General features: G+C 57.0%; 1 protein-coding gene across 3 annotated transcripts in view; it reads right to left on the bottom strand.

Moving 5' to 3' along the window:
• The window catches only part of PDE2A (phosphodiesterase 2A), a 62124-nt gene extending 53375 nt beyond the window's left edge, over positions 1-8749 (bottom strand). The window contains exons 1-2 of one of the 3 annotated variants that reach the window (XM_059708548.1): positions 8582-8710; positions 3858-4000 (exon numbers count right to left, since the gene is read on the bottom strand). In XM_059708548.1, coding sequence (XP_059564531.1) covers positions 3858-3993 — 136 coding nt within the window. In that variant the 5' untranslated portion in view covers positions 3994-4000; positions 8582-8710. Of the gene's footprint in view, positions 1-3857; positions 4001-8581 lie in introns of all 3 variants that reach the window. The other 2 variants (XM_059708549.1, XM_059708550.1) reach the window with 2 other exon arrangements.
• Between the last annotated feature and the right edge of the window lie 7150 nt (positions 8750-15899).

The raw sequence follows: 15899 nt of genomic DNA, 5'->3' as shown, positions 1-15899 counted from the left end.
TCTCCCCACCCAGCCACAGGAAGCTGAGCCCCTCCTGGAAACAGAAGGAGGGGACACTGAAGGAGGGGCTCCAGGGCCAGGGGGAGACTCAGCCATGCCCTTGAGGCCACAGAGGCGGAACTTAGGCTCATAGAACTCAGTTGTCACAAAGGGTCCAGTGGGAGGAAGGCTGTCTGTAGAGAGGTCCTGGGGGACTTCCTGGAGGAGGTGTGGGTGTCCGAAAGGAAGAGAACACTAGGTTCCAGGACAGCCTCCTAACTAGAGACATAGATTTTCACCAGGGCTTGTGTCCATGTGAGCATGGGTGCACATTCCAGTTATGGAGTCCTGAGCCCTGGGGTGTGTCCCAAGGACTGGGTCAGCCCAAAATAGGGGTCAGCCAGGCAGCAGGCACGGTGATGGGCAAAGAAGAGGAAGGAAGAGGAGCTTAGGGCTGAAGAGAGGTCTGTCAGGTTGGTCATAACACAGTCCTCAAACCCGAGACGCCTGACGCCAAGGGCAGTGTGCCTCCGTGACCCAGGCCCTGCCACAACCTGCTGTGCAAGTTCCCCTTTGAGGACCTTCCGCTCTCTGAGCTGCCTTCCTCCTCTGAAGAATGAAAGGGTTGGGCTTGATGATCTCCTAGGGCCCTTCCAAGTCTGTCTTTTGAGAGAGGCTGACTCACAAGGACAGCCAGAGATGGAGTCTACAAGGATGGGGCAAGAGCCCGAGGGCAGCAGAGATGGCAGTGCGGAATGGGACAGCAGGAAGTGGGACAGCAGGAAGTGGCCGAGGGAAGAGAGGACAACCCCAGGGAGGCCCACCATGGGTTGGGCAGCTGGGGAGGGGCTCCCTGCTGGGGACCCTATCCTCAGGGCCAAGACAGGAGGTGGAAGACAATGGAGCCTTGTGGATGACAGGGAGCAGCTGTCACCACCCCATCTGCCTTCTGGCCTGTGGGAGGAGAAAGATGAAGGGTGACAGACAAGGACTGGCCCCCCTAACCTGAGTCCTGCCTCCACTCCTGCTCCCCAAGGGCTCCAAGGGGAAGGGGGAACACCCAGGACTGGGAATCAGGAAGCTGGGTTTCAGGCCCTGCTGTGCTGTGTGACCTGGGGCTGCTCCCAGCCTCTGTCACCTGATCTGCAAACCAGGCAGTGGTACTGGGCTTCTGAGGGCCCCCCCCCACCCCAGGCGGGCTCTCTAGAGGGCTGGAACCCTCCTCTCCTGCCTGAATGGGGTGTGTGTACTGAGGCATGTGCACAACCCAAGAGGCAGCAAACCACTGGACAAATGGGCCAGACTTGTGCTCGCCACAGGGGAGTACCCATCAGTCATCCGCTCTCCAGGCATCCTGGCCCGGGACCCCCCTTCCTCAGGCCCCTCCACAGCACCCCCAGGGCACCAGCAGGCTTCTCCCTCCTCGGCCTGCACGCCAGGGGTGCCAATGCCTCACTGCCCCTCTGGCTGCTCTGGCCTCTACCCTAGTCGGAGGCCCTTGCACTTAGGGCCCTCGCGGGCAGGGGTTGGCGTGTTTCCGTGTCTGTGTCCAGGAAGCGTGCATGTCCTGTTTTCCCCCTCAGGCCAGGCTGCCGGGGGGAGGGGGGCGAGCCCGGCTCTCCTTCCTCCTGTTGACATTTCTGCCCAGAGACTTTAGGGGCTGGGAGGCAAGGGCACGTCTCTCTCTGCCATAATCTGAAATGTTGAGGAGTGGAGGCAGGGCTGAAGGAAATGACCTCTCACCCTGCAGGCTTAGGGAGTGGCAGATCTCACACGAGCACACGCACCAGTTCTGTTAGGGCCGGAGAAAGCCTGTGTGACCCAGGTCTAGGGGGTCTCATTCCCCACCTAACCCAAGCTCAGTCCCCCCCGCCCCCACCGGGGGGCAGGGACACCTGCCACCCCAAGCTACCATCTCCATCGCTGCTTGCTCTGTTTTAATAACTGAACATCGGCATGAACAAGGCAGGTGGCTGCAGCTCTTCCCAGCAGCCCCATTTAGAATCATTGAATCATCACATCATCAAATCCTAGAATCTTGGATTCACAGAATGTCTGCATCTTCGGCTCCCGGAGCCTCAGTATCTTAAAGTCACAGAGTGTCGGAACCGCACAACCTCGCCTACGCACAGCCCTGACAGGGAGCTGAGAGTCGTGGACGGCTGGAACCCCAGAGACCGACAATGCTCGAGTCTGTCATCCATCCCTAGAGCTCATAAGCTCCCTGGAGATATTGACCCCAACTTCCTCCTGTTACAGATGAGAAGATGCAGCCCAGAAAACGGCCTAGCGCAAGATTATCAGAGTGGGAGCCAAGCAGGGCCCAACTCTGAGCCTGCAATATTTGGGTTCTGGCAATTGCAAAACTTGTCGGAAAGTCACCTTCAACGCCTGCAACTCCTTTTGCTCTTCCCCTCTCCCTAACTCTGTGCCTAGGCCCCCCCAAATAAAGGCAACCATAGATGGGGGAGCTCAAGGGGCCAACTCCCTCAGGGTGGGGGACAGGGAAACACCAGCCAGAGGGCAGGCTCCTCTGAGGAGGTGCTCTGAACACAAGACCAGAAGGTCCTGGACCCCCAGGGTCCAGCCACAGCTTCTAGGGGACCAGATCCAAAGTGGAGGGAGCGCAGGAGGGAGCGCAGGAGGGAGCGCAGGCGGCTTACGAGTGATATTAGAGCCATCACGGCTGCTTGGCATTTTCATAAATTTACATTTTAACTCGTTTGGGAATGTATGCATACGTTTTTGGATTTGAATTTTATTAAGTATTGCATTTCACAGGTTGTTTTAGTTTTTGCATTCTGAACACTCTTTGCCCAGGGCAGATCCGAGTCCCCACGCGACAGGGGAGGATGCAGCAGCCCGAGCATGGGCTGGGTCTCCTGGCTCCATTTAGCCTCAAAGCTGCTGACATGGGAGGCCTTCCTGAGCCCTTCTGGTCCTTAGAGGGCCCTGATGCAGGACCAGGCATCTGCCCTCAATCCCTGTCCTTCCTCATCCAAATACCAGGGGCAGCATTCTCTCTTGCCCTTCACCTCTACAGCTGACCAACTCCCTCTTCCACCCCTAACCCCCCCCCCCATCCCCCTCCCCTCTATCCTTGACATTTCCCTGTCTCAGCCTCCTCATCCCTTGTGTGGACCACACTATGCTGTACCCACACAGGCAGCCCCACCTCCCCCCTCACTTCAGCGCGGTCTCTCTCCACCCAGGGCTCCCCAACGCACAGGGCTGAGCCATCCCTGCCCTGCGCTGGACTCTTCCCCCACTGCCCGGATCCTTCTAGGGAAAGTCCAAATTCCTTGACATGCCTTATAAGCCCTGCACAATCTGGTCCCTGCCAGCCTCACCAGCCTCCTCCTCTCCTGATGCTTCACCACTTCCTCGCCCCCCATCCCACCTACTCAGCCTCCCCGGTAGCCCAGGATCCTGCTTCACAGAACTGCGGAGCCACACTTTCCTTTCTCTGTCTGCCACCAGCAAGCCTTCACATTTACCGTTCTCTCCTTCTCTCTGCCCAGAACTTTCTCCTGGCTCTCCCTTCGCTCCCAGTTTACATATGTTTCCTCCTGGAAAATCCCCAACTTGCCCCTCCTTCTCACTGGGCTGAATTAGGGGCCTGGCTCTGTCACACCATGGCCCCCTAGTTTCTCTCCAGCAGTGCCCTCACCACACGATCTACCAGCACCAATATGTGTCCGCGCCCCCTCCTGCATCCCATCAGCTGCCCACCATCAGCCAGGTACCTGGGTCTATCTACCTGATATGGGGCAGATGCATGGTTACTCAGACTTGGGGTAATGTGTGGCAGAACGTTAGGGCCCACACTGTGCTCATCTCTACCTATCCTCTCTGTTGGGCACATAGTAGGTACTCACTTAATGTCCACCTATGAAGGCCTGGAAGTACATAGCATGAATCGCAGACAGGCAGGGCTGGGGTGCTCAGAGGAAGAGAGAGTCCCTGGGCTGGGCTGGGGACTTCCTGGAGGAAACATCTGGGAGGATCCTCCATGTCAGCTCTACGACAGAAATTGAGGACAGGCCACAGGAAGTCCCCAGCCCAGCCCTTGAGGGAGCATCAGAGCAAACCACCAGAGAGGACCAGGAGATTCAGTGGCCAGGAGCCAGGATAAGACGCTGGAGGGGCTGGCAGTGCATTCAAGGAAGGCTTCCTGGAGGAGGAACTGCTTCTGGCTGCTTTGTGGCAGGGAAGAAAATGGAGATGAATCAGGTTGGAGAAAGTGGAGAAAGACAGAGATGTGGAAGAGAAAGCTCTGTCCCTGTCTGTCCTTTATCCCTGAGAGAAGAGGGAGGTGGATGATCAGGAGTGAAGAAGGCGAATGGAGATAACATCAATACCAACACCATGGCCAGGGCGGGTATGGATGGCTGGGGCTGGCAGGGAGCAGGTCCCCAGCTGTGGCTGGGAAACATTTCCTGTCTCCTAGCCAGAGGGGTCATTAATAATCATTTACCCACCACAGGCATCACGGAGGCCAGCCAGGGAGCAGCATGGTGCCGGGGCCAGAGCCCAGCCTGATGGCCAGGAGAGCTCTATTCTGGGCCTGGCCCTGCCACCTTGCTGTGAAACTGGGCAAGTCCCCTAACTCCTCTTGGCCTCTGGTAATGCTGGTACAAGGAGGGTCTCCAGAGGGGGCTGCCTAACGTCCCCTGCCCTCCGCTTGGGCCTCAGTTTCCCTAGATGGCAATAGGGCTGCTGACCCTACAGAGGGTTACAACATCTATGACTGACATGAGCATCTGGACTATGGCAAGCCCCGCTCAGAATGCATGGGAGGGGCAGTCCAGACCCAGCATCTGAAGAGGGAGCCTCATGGAACCAGGTGCACATCAGGTTGGGGGATACACAGACGGAAGGGCCATCTGCCCAGGGCCTGGGGGCTGACAGTGTGGCTGGGCCAGGAAGACAGAGTTTCTCAAACATAGAAGGTGGGAGCCCTGTGAGGCCTACTTGGTCACTGCTATGAGTTTAGCACTTAAAACTGTGTCTGCCTGGTGCATAGCAGATGCTCAAGAAATGCTTTTAGACAACTGAATGAGTGAGTCTGTTAAATGAGGAGGTGATGAAAGGAGCTTGCAATTTGGAAAGAGTTACCTAAAACATGAGGATGACAATGACAATGATTCAGACAAAAGACAATGGCGGGGGGGGGGGGGGGGGCGGGGCGGCAAAAAGCTTGGATGTGAAAACTTGAGGAGGATGGAGACCCAGGATGGCCGTCCAAAGCCATGCAGTATTGCTCGGGAAGGGCCCGCGGCCTTCAAGATCCCTTTTTCTAGTTGGGCCAGAATCTTCCTCAGCCTCAACCACATTTCTCTGTTCACCCAGCACCGTCTTCAAGGCCCAGCTCAAGTCCACTCACTTCAGAGAAACTTCTGGAATGTGAGGCTGAGGCACTGGCCCCCAGCCCCTTCCCCTGACTAACTCTGACAGTCTCTGTGCCTTCCGACCGTAGGGCCTGTGCTTCCATGCGCTCCAATACCTGTTGGCAGGCTGCCCAGTGATGCTTCTTCGCAGTTTTCTCTGGCGGGTGTGACCTGCCTCTTCCTACTGACAGGATCTCCCCCATTAGACTAGAGGGTCCCCAAAGGTCTGACCGGGCCTCCTTTTTCAGAGAAGGGTCTCTGTGGGGACAGAGACTACTCCCCGCATCAGGTGGAGGGTCAACAAAGGTGGAGACAGACTAAGGTCTGCCTGGCTGTCTCCCAGCCCAGGGCCCTCCCTGGGCGCCACACAGAGAAGGGAAGAGGAGAGGCCAGCAGAAGGGGGCCCTTGCTGCTCAGCACCCTGGAGGTGATGGGAGCCAGGAAGGGCCCTGGGCCACCCAGGGGACAAAGACCTCCTGGTTGGCAAACTCGCCCAACTCCAAGCCTGGCCCGAGATGCTCTGGAGCCGAGGACGTGTCATCCGGGTTCCCGCCCAGGCGTCATTGCCCAGCCGGGTCCCTGCTCTCTGCGGAGCACTGTGAGGTGGTAGTAAACACAGTGACCCTGCGACACGTGCATCCTCTCCCCACCCTCCAAATCCCGGCCCAAACACGAGACAGGCTAAGAGGAAAAGAACAAAGGCTCCCGGACCACGACATCGCCCGCCGCCGGCCTGTCCAGAGCTTGCTCAGCCGGAAACCCAAGACAAAGGCCTTGGTCAGAGCGAGGAGGATGAAGGGCAAAGGGTGGATGCAGCTTGGCCTGAGGGGGCCATGAGAGAACGTCACTGGGCATCTCTGGGGACCTAATCGGGAGGAAAGCAAGGACAGGATGGCAGCCAAGCCCTCCCTGCGCACATGTCACTCCACAAACATTTATGGGACACCTGCTGGATTCCACGCACCCCAAACACTACATACCTCGTTCCTCACCCCACATACCTTATGCACACACTCTCTTACCCCCTGCAGTACATTCCACAGCCCACAACACCCCCACACACCCCTTAACTTCCTTGATACCCCTCATATACGCCTCACCATGCACATAAACAGCTCACAGGGAGAAAAGATCACACAATCCACACGTCACACTGAAAAGTCACAGAGCTCACACACCCACACTTCACACCACACTCACACTCAACCTCCCACCATGCACCTCACCCCCCCACACACTCACCTCCCTAACCACAGACACACATCCAATTAAATGCAACACACACACCAGACATAGAGACACACCCTGCATAGATAATGTGCACACCTAATGTCACACCAAAATGTCACATTTGTGGCCACACACGGCCCCTCAGCATAGACAATCCTACCTGCACACTGCCTCCCCACTATGCACACATGGGTGCGTGTGCATGTGCACGTGAACACACACACACACACACACACAGCCTTGAACCCCTCAGCCCTCGATGCTGCATTCTTTCCCACCCAGATTGTACAGAGTGACTCTAAGCCAGTCACTTAGGCTGCAAACACACTCAGACACACACACACATTACATACCCTCTGCCCCCCATGCCCACTCCCTCGCCAAGACATTAATGAAACCTTTCCTCGGGCCCCTACAGTGGCCCTTCTTGGCAACACACAGCAACCAACAACATAGACAATCACACATGCAATGCCCCATGCAAGCTGCCCCTACAACTCCTCCCAGGATGACAGACACACAGCCACATACACAGAAGTTCCCTACACACATAATAGTCATATATACAGCTGCCTGCCACTCCATACCCCCCATGCAGCCTCCATCCTAGCCACACACAGCATGCCACGCCAGACACAATCGTCACACTCACCAACCCCCCCGAGAATCCCTCCAAACAATCCCACTCGCGATGACACACACAATACTACATGACACAACACACATGATCAAACACAAGGCACACCCAACATGTGCAACTCAGCCTGTCCTACACAAACACACACCCCAGCTCACCCAGGCTTGGATACCCCACCACCACAGGTGACTGGCACCAGATGGCAGTCCATCCCACGCCCCCAGCTGTTCCCCCTCAAGACCAGGACAGCAGGGACGAGGGGGGTTTATAAGTTATAAACCCAGTGCCCCATCGCACCACCCCCACCCACCTTAGATCCCTGGGCACCGTCCAAGGACTACACATTCCATGTTTACGCCCTCCCACCGGTGCCCACACCATGTCATGCCTGACAACATGGGGGAAATGGAGGTCCTGGGGGAACCAACCCAGCACTCTGAGCCTGCCCCTCCGCACCCCAAAGCAGAGGCAGGTATAAGGGGTGACCACAGGGAAAGACCCTAGAACAAAGGGAGAGACCGAGGGAACGTGGGGGAGGGTGGGTCATGGACAGACCAAGATAGGTGGGCACATGGGCAAAAGAGGCCAAACAAGAGAGAAGCAGAGAGAGAGGACGCCCGTGGAGAAGCCAGAGGAGAAACAGAGAAAAGTGGGACCATCACACTCAGAAATGAACAGGAGGAGGGGAGTCAGCCGGGAAGAGACTAAAAGACCTTCCATACAGGAGGGAGGAACAGCAGGAGCAGGGCAGGAGGAGGAAGGAGCGCGCTGGGAGGAGGCGTTGGGACCCTGGGGTGGGGTCCCAGTGAGGACTGAAGTCCAGGTGTTTGAGCGGGAACCTGGGTGGGGGCACAGGTGAGGCTGTGGAGTAGAGGCCCAGGGGCTGGGAGTGAGGCCCCAGCCCTGAGTTGGGGTCCTGGCTGAGGGCTGCGGGCTCAGGGGTGCGGGGTGTGCCTGGAGTCTGATACACACGGTGGCGGTTTAGGGGTTTGGGCTGGGTTCCTCCACTAATCTGGGAGGCAGGTGGTTCTAGGCTTGCGCAGAGCCTTCGGGGTGGACTGGGGTCCCACCGTGTATCGGGAGTTCAGTGCTTGGATGGGGTCTGGATCCGAAAGGGGTTCAGAGTCTGGGGTGAGGTTTGGACTGTGAGCGGGGGCTTCATGGGCTCCGGGGATGGGCTGCAGGCAGCACGGGAGTGGGATTCGGAACGAGGGGAGGGTCTCCACCCCGAGGAGGGCTCGGGGCCGGGGTGGACCCGGAGCCGGCGACTGAACTCTCCGGGGGGACCCGGGCGGGCGCTGACCGACACCGCTTCTCCTCGTGCCGGTGCGGAGGGCCCCCCTACCTGCAGGCTGTCGGCGCATGGCGGCGGCGGCGGCTCGTCCGGCTTGAGGAAGACCTGCTGGCCCCGCCTGAGGAATTGGACAACAGCGATGAGGATGTGGTGCAGCACCAGGACCATGCTCGCAGCTGCCCGCCCGCCCGCCCGCCGGCCCGGCCGCTGCGCTCGGTCGGCGCGTCCGCGACAGCTCCGCCGGGTCCGCGCTCCGTCCTCCCGGGCCCCGCCCCGGACCGCCCACTCCCCGCCCCCCGCCGCCCCGGCCCCGCCCATCACCCCCGCCACCCTGGACAGCACCTCTCGGCTCGTCCGACCTTAGGACCCCAACCCGACCCCCACCAACTCTCGCCGCCCTGACCGCCCGCTCTCAAGTCTTCCGGACTTGAGACCCCGCCAGGGAGCCGGCGTCCAGCCTTCGCTCCCGTCTCCTGCCCCTTGGCCCCTCCTTTCACTACCTCGCAGGGCTCGCCTCTCTCTCGGAGCCCCTCTCCTGTCGGATCACATCCTCTTCCCCGCCACCTAGGAAGTCCCGGAGCCAGACCAGCGCCACGAGGCAGAGCGCAGTGAAGGGTAGTGCGGGGTGGGGGTGGGGGGGTAAAAGAGGCGGGAAGGGGCCGCTGACAAATTACTAGGAGCCTGGGCTTGCTCCTCTTCCAGGAAATAATGGTGAAGCCAGGGAGGATTTTGGAGGATGCGCTAAGACGGACCGACCCTGGGAGCAGGAGCAAATCTGTGAAGGAGACTCGTGCGCACAGACACGAGCGCACACACGGGCAGGCGCACCGCTTCTGAGCGGGGGTAGGAGCACTGGAACCCCGGCAGCACCAGGCATGCCGGTCTGCGTCGGCGTCCTCGGCAGCCAGAGAGGGTGCGGGCCCCCGGGCACGCGGTCCGCAGTTCGGCGGTGGGACCCGCGCTCGCGGAGCGCACTTCTCCGCAGAGCCTCTGCACTCGGACGCCTGCGACAGCCGCGACGCGCCTGCGCCCCCTGCTGTCCCATCGCGGCGGCGCAGCCGGGCCCTACTTGGCGGTCAGCCTGGCTGGGAGGATGGGGTACGGAGGTCACCCGGCGAGCGGCGAGCTCTCCGCCGGAGCCCACCCGGTTCCTCTCCTTCGCTTGGCGTGAGATCAGCCGCGGCGGGGGGACGTGTCTGGACTAGAGGATGCGCTTGGGCCTCTCCTGGCCTTTGCCAACAACTTGCTGCATGACCTTGGTGAGATTCCCCTCCCCGATTTCGGGGCCTCAGTTTTCTCATCTCCTTGACAAGACTGCCAGAAGAATCAACGCCGATGATGGTGGGAAGACCGCCAGAGTCCCGACAGCCCTCGCTGTGGTCTGACCTGAATCTTGCCACTGCACTGTGGGTCCTCTCTCTGCATCTCTCCCCTCCCCCTTGGAAGGTGACTCAGTGAGCCCCCCGCCTCCCAGCCTCCCCACCGCACTGGGCTGATTCATCGGGGCCCTTTCTCCCAGGGGAGTGATTTCATTCATGTTGAGTCACTGAGCCTAGTCCTCCAGGACTCGGTCCAGGCACCTGGCACACAGGCGGTGCCACCAGCCCAGGGAAAGGCCCTTCGTGCCAGGATTTCCCCCACCTCTCTTTCTGGGGCTCAGCTCTGGACATGCTTCTTCCCCTGCTCAGACACCTGAGTGGCACCCTACCACCAGCCCAGTAAAGCCCACCCCCTCTGCCTGCCACTTAGCCCGGGCTTGTTTTCCCAGCTTTGACCCTTTCCCCGCCATTCCTTAAATCTATACTTCCTGTTCTTTTCGGATGGATGAATGACTCATTCTCACCTTCAAGCCTTCACCCATGCCACCCCACCCCCAGTGCCCTCCAGATCCGGCTAGTCTGCTTATCATTCAGGGGTGCCACAGAGCCCCCCACCCTCCCAGGAGGCTACCTTAGTCCTCGGGGTTCCCCTTGGTGTCTTTCCTGGGAGTCATGTCCGGGGGCGTGGGGAGGGGGAGGAAACATCTTTATCCCTGAGTGATCCAGGCCAAGTCAATGTAGTATTTTACTGCATCTTCAAACTAGGGGCAATTTGTCCTACTTATTAACACTGTAAAAAACATGTGTAAAGGTTCTGGCCCAGAAAAGGCCCTCCTTTGCCTCCTTGGCCTCAGTTTCCTGCTCTGTTAAGAGAGTGACTGATATAAGGGCTATTGTAAGAAGTGAGTCTGAGCCCAGTGCACAAATCTGTTGGTAAATCCTGGGCACCTGTCACCAGGTCGGTGCAAGGCTCTGGATGCCCTCGGCGGGACACAGGTTCCCAGAACGTATCTGTTATGGCCACTGGCCAGAGCTTTTTGTTCTTTAGGGAAGGCCAGCCATCTCAGATCCCACAGCCAAGAGCCCACCCTGGCCTGGCACAGCTACCATCTGTTGGGCTCTCAGTCCTAGGCAGGACCTCCACACACTCACCTTTTTAAAAATATATATTTTTTTATTGATTTCAGAGAGTAATGGAGAGGGAGAGAGAGATGGAAATATCAATAATGAGAGAGAATCATTGATCAGCTGCCTCCTGCACGGCCCCCTCCAGGGATCAAGCCTGCTACTGGGACCTGTGCCCCTACTGGGAACAGAACCGTGACCTCCTGGTTCATAGGTCGAGCTCAACCACTGAGCCACTCTGGCAGAGCAGCACTCACCTTCTGAGAAGTTATTTCTGAAATCTTACTTGGTCTCTTACACTGCAGCTCAATAGCTGGGGCCCCAGGAACACCTTCTGTGTCTCTCTCAACTTGGAGAGATTTGCATGTGTCAATCCTTTAGATGCAGGCATTTCTCAGAGGGTTCGAGTCCTAACTCTGCCACAGACTTGCTGTGTGACTCTGGGCAGGCCACTGCACTCCTGTGGGCCTCATTTTCCTCGTCTGTGAAACGGTAACACGCTAGATTCAATAAACAAACTGCTTTCTTTTGATGCTTGGCAGCATATAGTCCTTTCGCAAAGATCCCCTTCATGTAATCCTTGAAATTCTCCCACCAGTTCCCTCCCAGAAGAGGCAACTGAGGCTCCTCAAGGTGGCAAGGTGACAAGCCTTGCCCCGGCTCTCACAGCCAGAAAGTGACCCTTGCTCCAAGGCCAGGACTCCTCCACTCCCCGAGTCTACATTCTGTGATTCTGGGCTGGGTTCTCGCCCTCACTACCACCACCACCACCACCAATACCAGATATTTTTAAATGCTCCCAGATGCTTCTAATTTGCTGCCAGGTTTACAAACCCTGGATTAGATGCATTTTGGCTGATCTCAGTACCATGGAATTAAGGGTCAGGAATGGCCTACCTGGGGCTTGGGGCTCTGTGTCTGAAGGGCTTTAACATTTATTAAGCACTTACTGTGTGCCTCACATTTCATCTTCTCAACAACAGTATAAAGTAGGATCTATTATTAGCCATATCTTACAGATAAGGAAAACTGAGGCGCAGGATGACTAAGGAACGTGCCCACAGTCACACAGCTGAGAGGAGGGAACCACAATCCAAATCCAGGTGATCTGGCTTAACTGTGTGCCTTAAATTCACGCCCCAGCCCCGAGGAAAGGCGTGTGAGAAAAACAGATTTCCCCGCCTCTCCTTCTGTCCACAACAGTGCAGTCACTGAACCACGGAAGTAGCTGGCCCAGCCCCTCAGCCCCCCTTTTTCATCTCCCCAGTTTATGGGCCACTCTAAGGTACCCAATGACCCAGCTACCCCAGGGTAGGTATTTTTGGAGAAGGTGACTCAGCCAAGAGTCTGGATAATGGGTCCCTTGACCTCAGGCCCTGTCCAGGAGCCGACCCTCCCTTGTTCCTAATCATGGCCCCTCTGTGGGCCACTTCCTCACCCAGGACTGGTGAGCAGACTTTCCCCTTACCCTCTCTCATCTGAGACCATTGTACCAGCAGACCCTCAGTAGACCACAAATCTGCTCCCATCCCCACACCATGTGTCCTGCTTCTATGAGCCTGTCTGGTGTCTGACATGCATCTATCCTGTTGCTGCTAACCATGGTCAGACTTCCAGAACCCCCCCGCCCCCATTCAAACCTAGCCCTGCCCTGACATGCTGGGTAACCTTGGGCAAGGCTCTGGCCCTCTCTGGCCTCAGACTCCTCAGCAGCTGTGAAGGTTGGCCTGGTTCTCTCTGGGGGCTCAGGCAGCTCAGGTGGAGGGAGGCAGGATCCAGGTAGGCCTAGGTGGGCAGAAAACAGCTCTCCTGAGCAGGCAGGCTCACCAGGCCCAAGGACTGAGCAAGGACCAGATCCCAACACAGGAAGCTCCTTAGGAGAGAGAGTGTGTGACACAGTCTCTCCATGGCTTAGAGTGGAACCCGCAGACTAAAGAGGCCTCCACCCTCCGAGGGGGCCTGCAAGGGGACAATCCAAGAAGCATCCTGAGGAAGCTGACATCTCTGTGGGTTTGTGTCCATCCAGCGCCTTCCCTCAGCACTTCAGCTCTGAAGAGGCCATGGGTGCAAACCACCCTTTGGTAGCTGTGTGTGTGTGTGTGTGGGGGGTACACGAGTGTGTGTGTGTGTGTGTGTGTGTGTGTGTGTGTGTGTGTAAGGCCCTGCACCCAGGTCTGTGAGCATGATGTGGATGAGGGCCGGAGAGAATGAGTACAGGTTTGTAAATTTATCTGTGAGGATGTGTGATTCTTCCATGGTTTAGCTGAACTTGCCTGTGTGTACACAAATGTGTGTGTGTCTATAGAATATGCAGATGTGTGTGTGTGCAAATAAGTATGTGTCTGTGTGCAGGTGTGAATGTGTATGCACACATGCAGGTATGTGTGTACGGTTGTGTGTGTTCACAAGTGTCCAAGTATGGCACCTATGGGCATTCATATATGAATGTGTGTACAAATGTGTGAGTATGAGTGTACCCTAATGCCCACCAACCAGAGGTGCTGCCACTAGCCACTAGCCCAGGTCAGCCCTGGGTGACTGCTGGCTGTGGCCCCGGATGTGGGAGTGGCCCTCACAGAGAAAGCATCTGGCTGCAGACAGGTGCTGGGGACAATATGGATCTGGGCTCGGGGTGGGCAGGGCCTGCTCCCAGATGTCCTACAGCAGCTAGAGTTCAAAAGAGCACAGGCTGAGTGAACTCACGGCCCGTGATGAGGGGCTATGGGGTGGGGGATGGGTCAGCCATAGGTCTCATTCATTTCCATATCATTCCATGTTATTTGCATATACATTTGTCTTGCCTGCAGTGGATGGATGGCTCCATGACCCTAGAAGGGGAAGGGAACCTGTAGGATTCTAGTCAAAGACTAATCCAGGACCTGCTGGCTTACATCAAGGCTGAGGTCCGGGGATTTGGGCCTTAGCACACCTTAGACCAGTGATGGCAAACCTTTTGAGCTCGGCGTGTCAGCATTTTGAAAAACCCTAACTTAACTCTGGTGCTGTGTCACATATAGAAATTTTTTGATATTTGCAACCATAGTAAAACAAAGACTTATATTTTTGATATTTATATTATATATTTAAATGCCATTTAACAAAGAAAAATCAACCAAAAAAATGAGTTCGCGTGTCACCTCTGACACACGTGTCATAGGTTCGCCATCACTGCCCTAGGCCTTGGTATCTGCTTCTTACCATCCATGAACCCTGAGAGCCTTCCACTACACAAGGCTGCCCCAGGCCACTCACAGTCACATACATGCTCACTGTCTTTCCACCAATACACCCCCCTCACTCCTACACCCCCCCTCACTCCTACACACAGACACTCCTACACACATCCCTATATGCATGATCACATGCTCCTACACAGAGAGGTACAGGTGGCACATCTACCCAGTGTCTCCTTTGGGGACCCTGTGCCTTCTTCTCCTGATGCCCATATGCCGGGAGCCGGTCCATCCTTGCTGTTTCAAAGGACCTGGCATATATGGCATACTGTTCTTAAAATGTTTGCTCACCTTCTTGGCACTATGTGTTTTAACCAAGGTCTCCTCTCTGAGAAAGGTTGTTTCCCCAGGTAGGGATTTTCCCCTGAAGTTAGGGAGGGAATAAAACCCCTCAACTAAGTGCCAGGCGGGTAATTAATCACTTTAACTACAAACAATCATGCTTAAGCTACATAATCTTTACTCCCTGGAATGGAGATAAGAAACGCCCTAACCTTTGTAATAGAGATTGACAGGATTAAAATGAACTGGTATAAATACAGATGTAACAAGACAGCAAGACACAGGGCTTGGAAGACAGGACCAAGAGAGACAGAGCCTAGGCACAGAACCTACACAGAACGTCCTCTAGAGACAGAAGAACTTCGCTGGCGAGAGCATGCCGGAGGATCCTGGACAGGGACTGGCCTCGGAGCCTGGAGGCGGAGCCTGGCGAGAGAGCATGGCAGGGGATCCTGGACTGAACCTGACTACAGAAATTGGCAAGAGAACCTGACTAGAATCTGGTGACTGAACCTGGCTGGAGATCTCAGACAGAACCTGGCTGGAGAACCTAGCGAGGGAACATGGCTACAGAACCTCGCTGGAGATCCGAAGCAGAACCTCTCTGGAGATCCAGACCAGAACTTGGCTGGAGATCCGGGCTAGAGATCCTGGCTAGGCTGCTGATCAACTGAACGCTGTCTCCGTGTCCTTCCTTCTTCGCCGATTCCGTCCACACCTTTGGGGACCCCTGGACCCGCTGGGGCTGGACCCCGGCACCCATAGATGCTGGAATCATCTTTTCTTCACCCAAGCCTCCGCCTGCCTCACTCACACCATCACTAACACCCTTGCCCACAGGATGAAGTTGGAGCCCTGGTCCCGCCTTCATGCCCTTAACCCTCACCTCCTCACCCCACTCCTCCCTCCCACCCCTGATGCTGACTCCGCCCACAGCACGGTCCTGTCAAACTCTGATCGGTTCTGAGCCATAATTCCCATGGAAACCAGGAAGGAAGATGAGCAAAAGGAAAGACAGATTCCAGCTTTCTCAGCAGCTCTACTACCTCCCCAGCTTTGGGCAGAGGTAGGAAAGGAGCTCTTGGCTCTCACCCCACCCCAGGGACAGGCAGTGGGCCCAGGTGCTCAGCTCCCCAACCCCAAACCCTCTTGCAATGTCCTCTGAGCCCCGTCCCCTCACTGAGCCCCCCCCCGTCCCCTCACTGAGCCCCCTCCCGCACTGAGCCCCCTCCCCACACTGAGCCCCATCCCCTCACTGAGCCCCCCCATCCCCTCACTGAGCCCCCATCCCCTCACTGAGCCCCCATCCCCTCACAGAGCCCCCCTCCCCCCCCCGTCCCCTCACTGAGCCCCCCATCCCCTCACTGAGCCCACTCCCCTCACTGAGCCCCGTCCCCTCACTGAGCCCAC

The sequence above is a fragment of the Myotis daubentonii genome, chromosome 9 (genome assembly GCF_963259705.1).
Source record: "Myotis daubentonii chromosome 9, mMyoDau2.1, whole genome shotgun sequence".
NCBI classification, from domain to species: domain Eukaryota; kingdom Metazoa; phylum Chordata; class Mammalia; order Chiroptera; family Vespertilionidae; genus Myotis; species Myotis daubentonii.
This window is presented reverse-complemented; position numbering and strand designations above follow the sequence as displayed.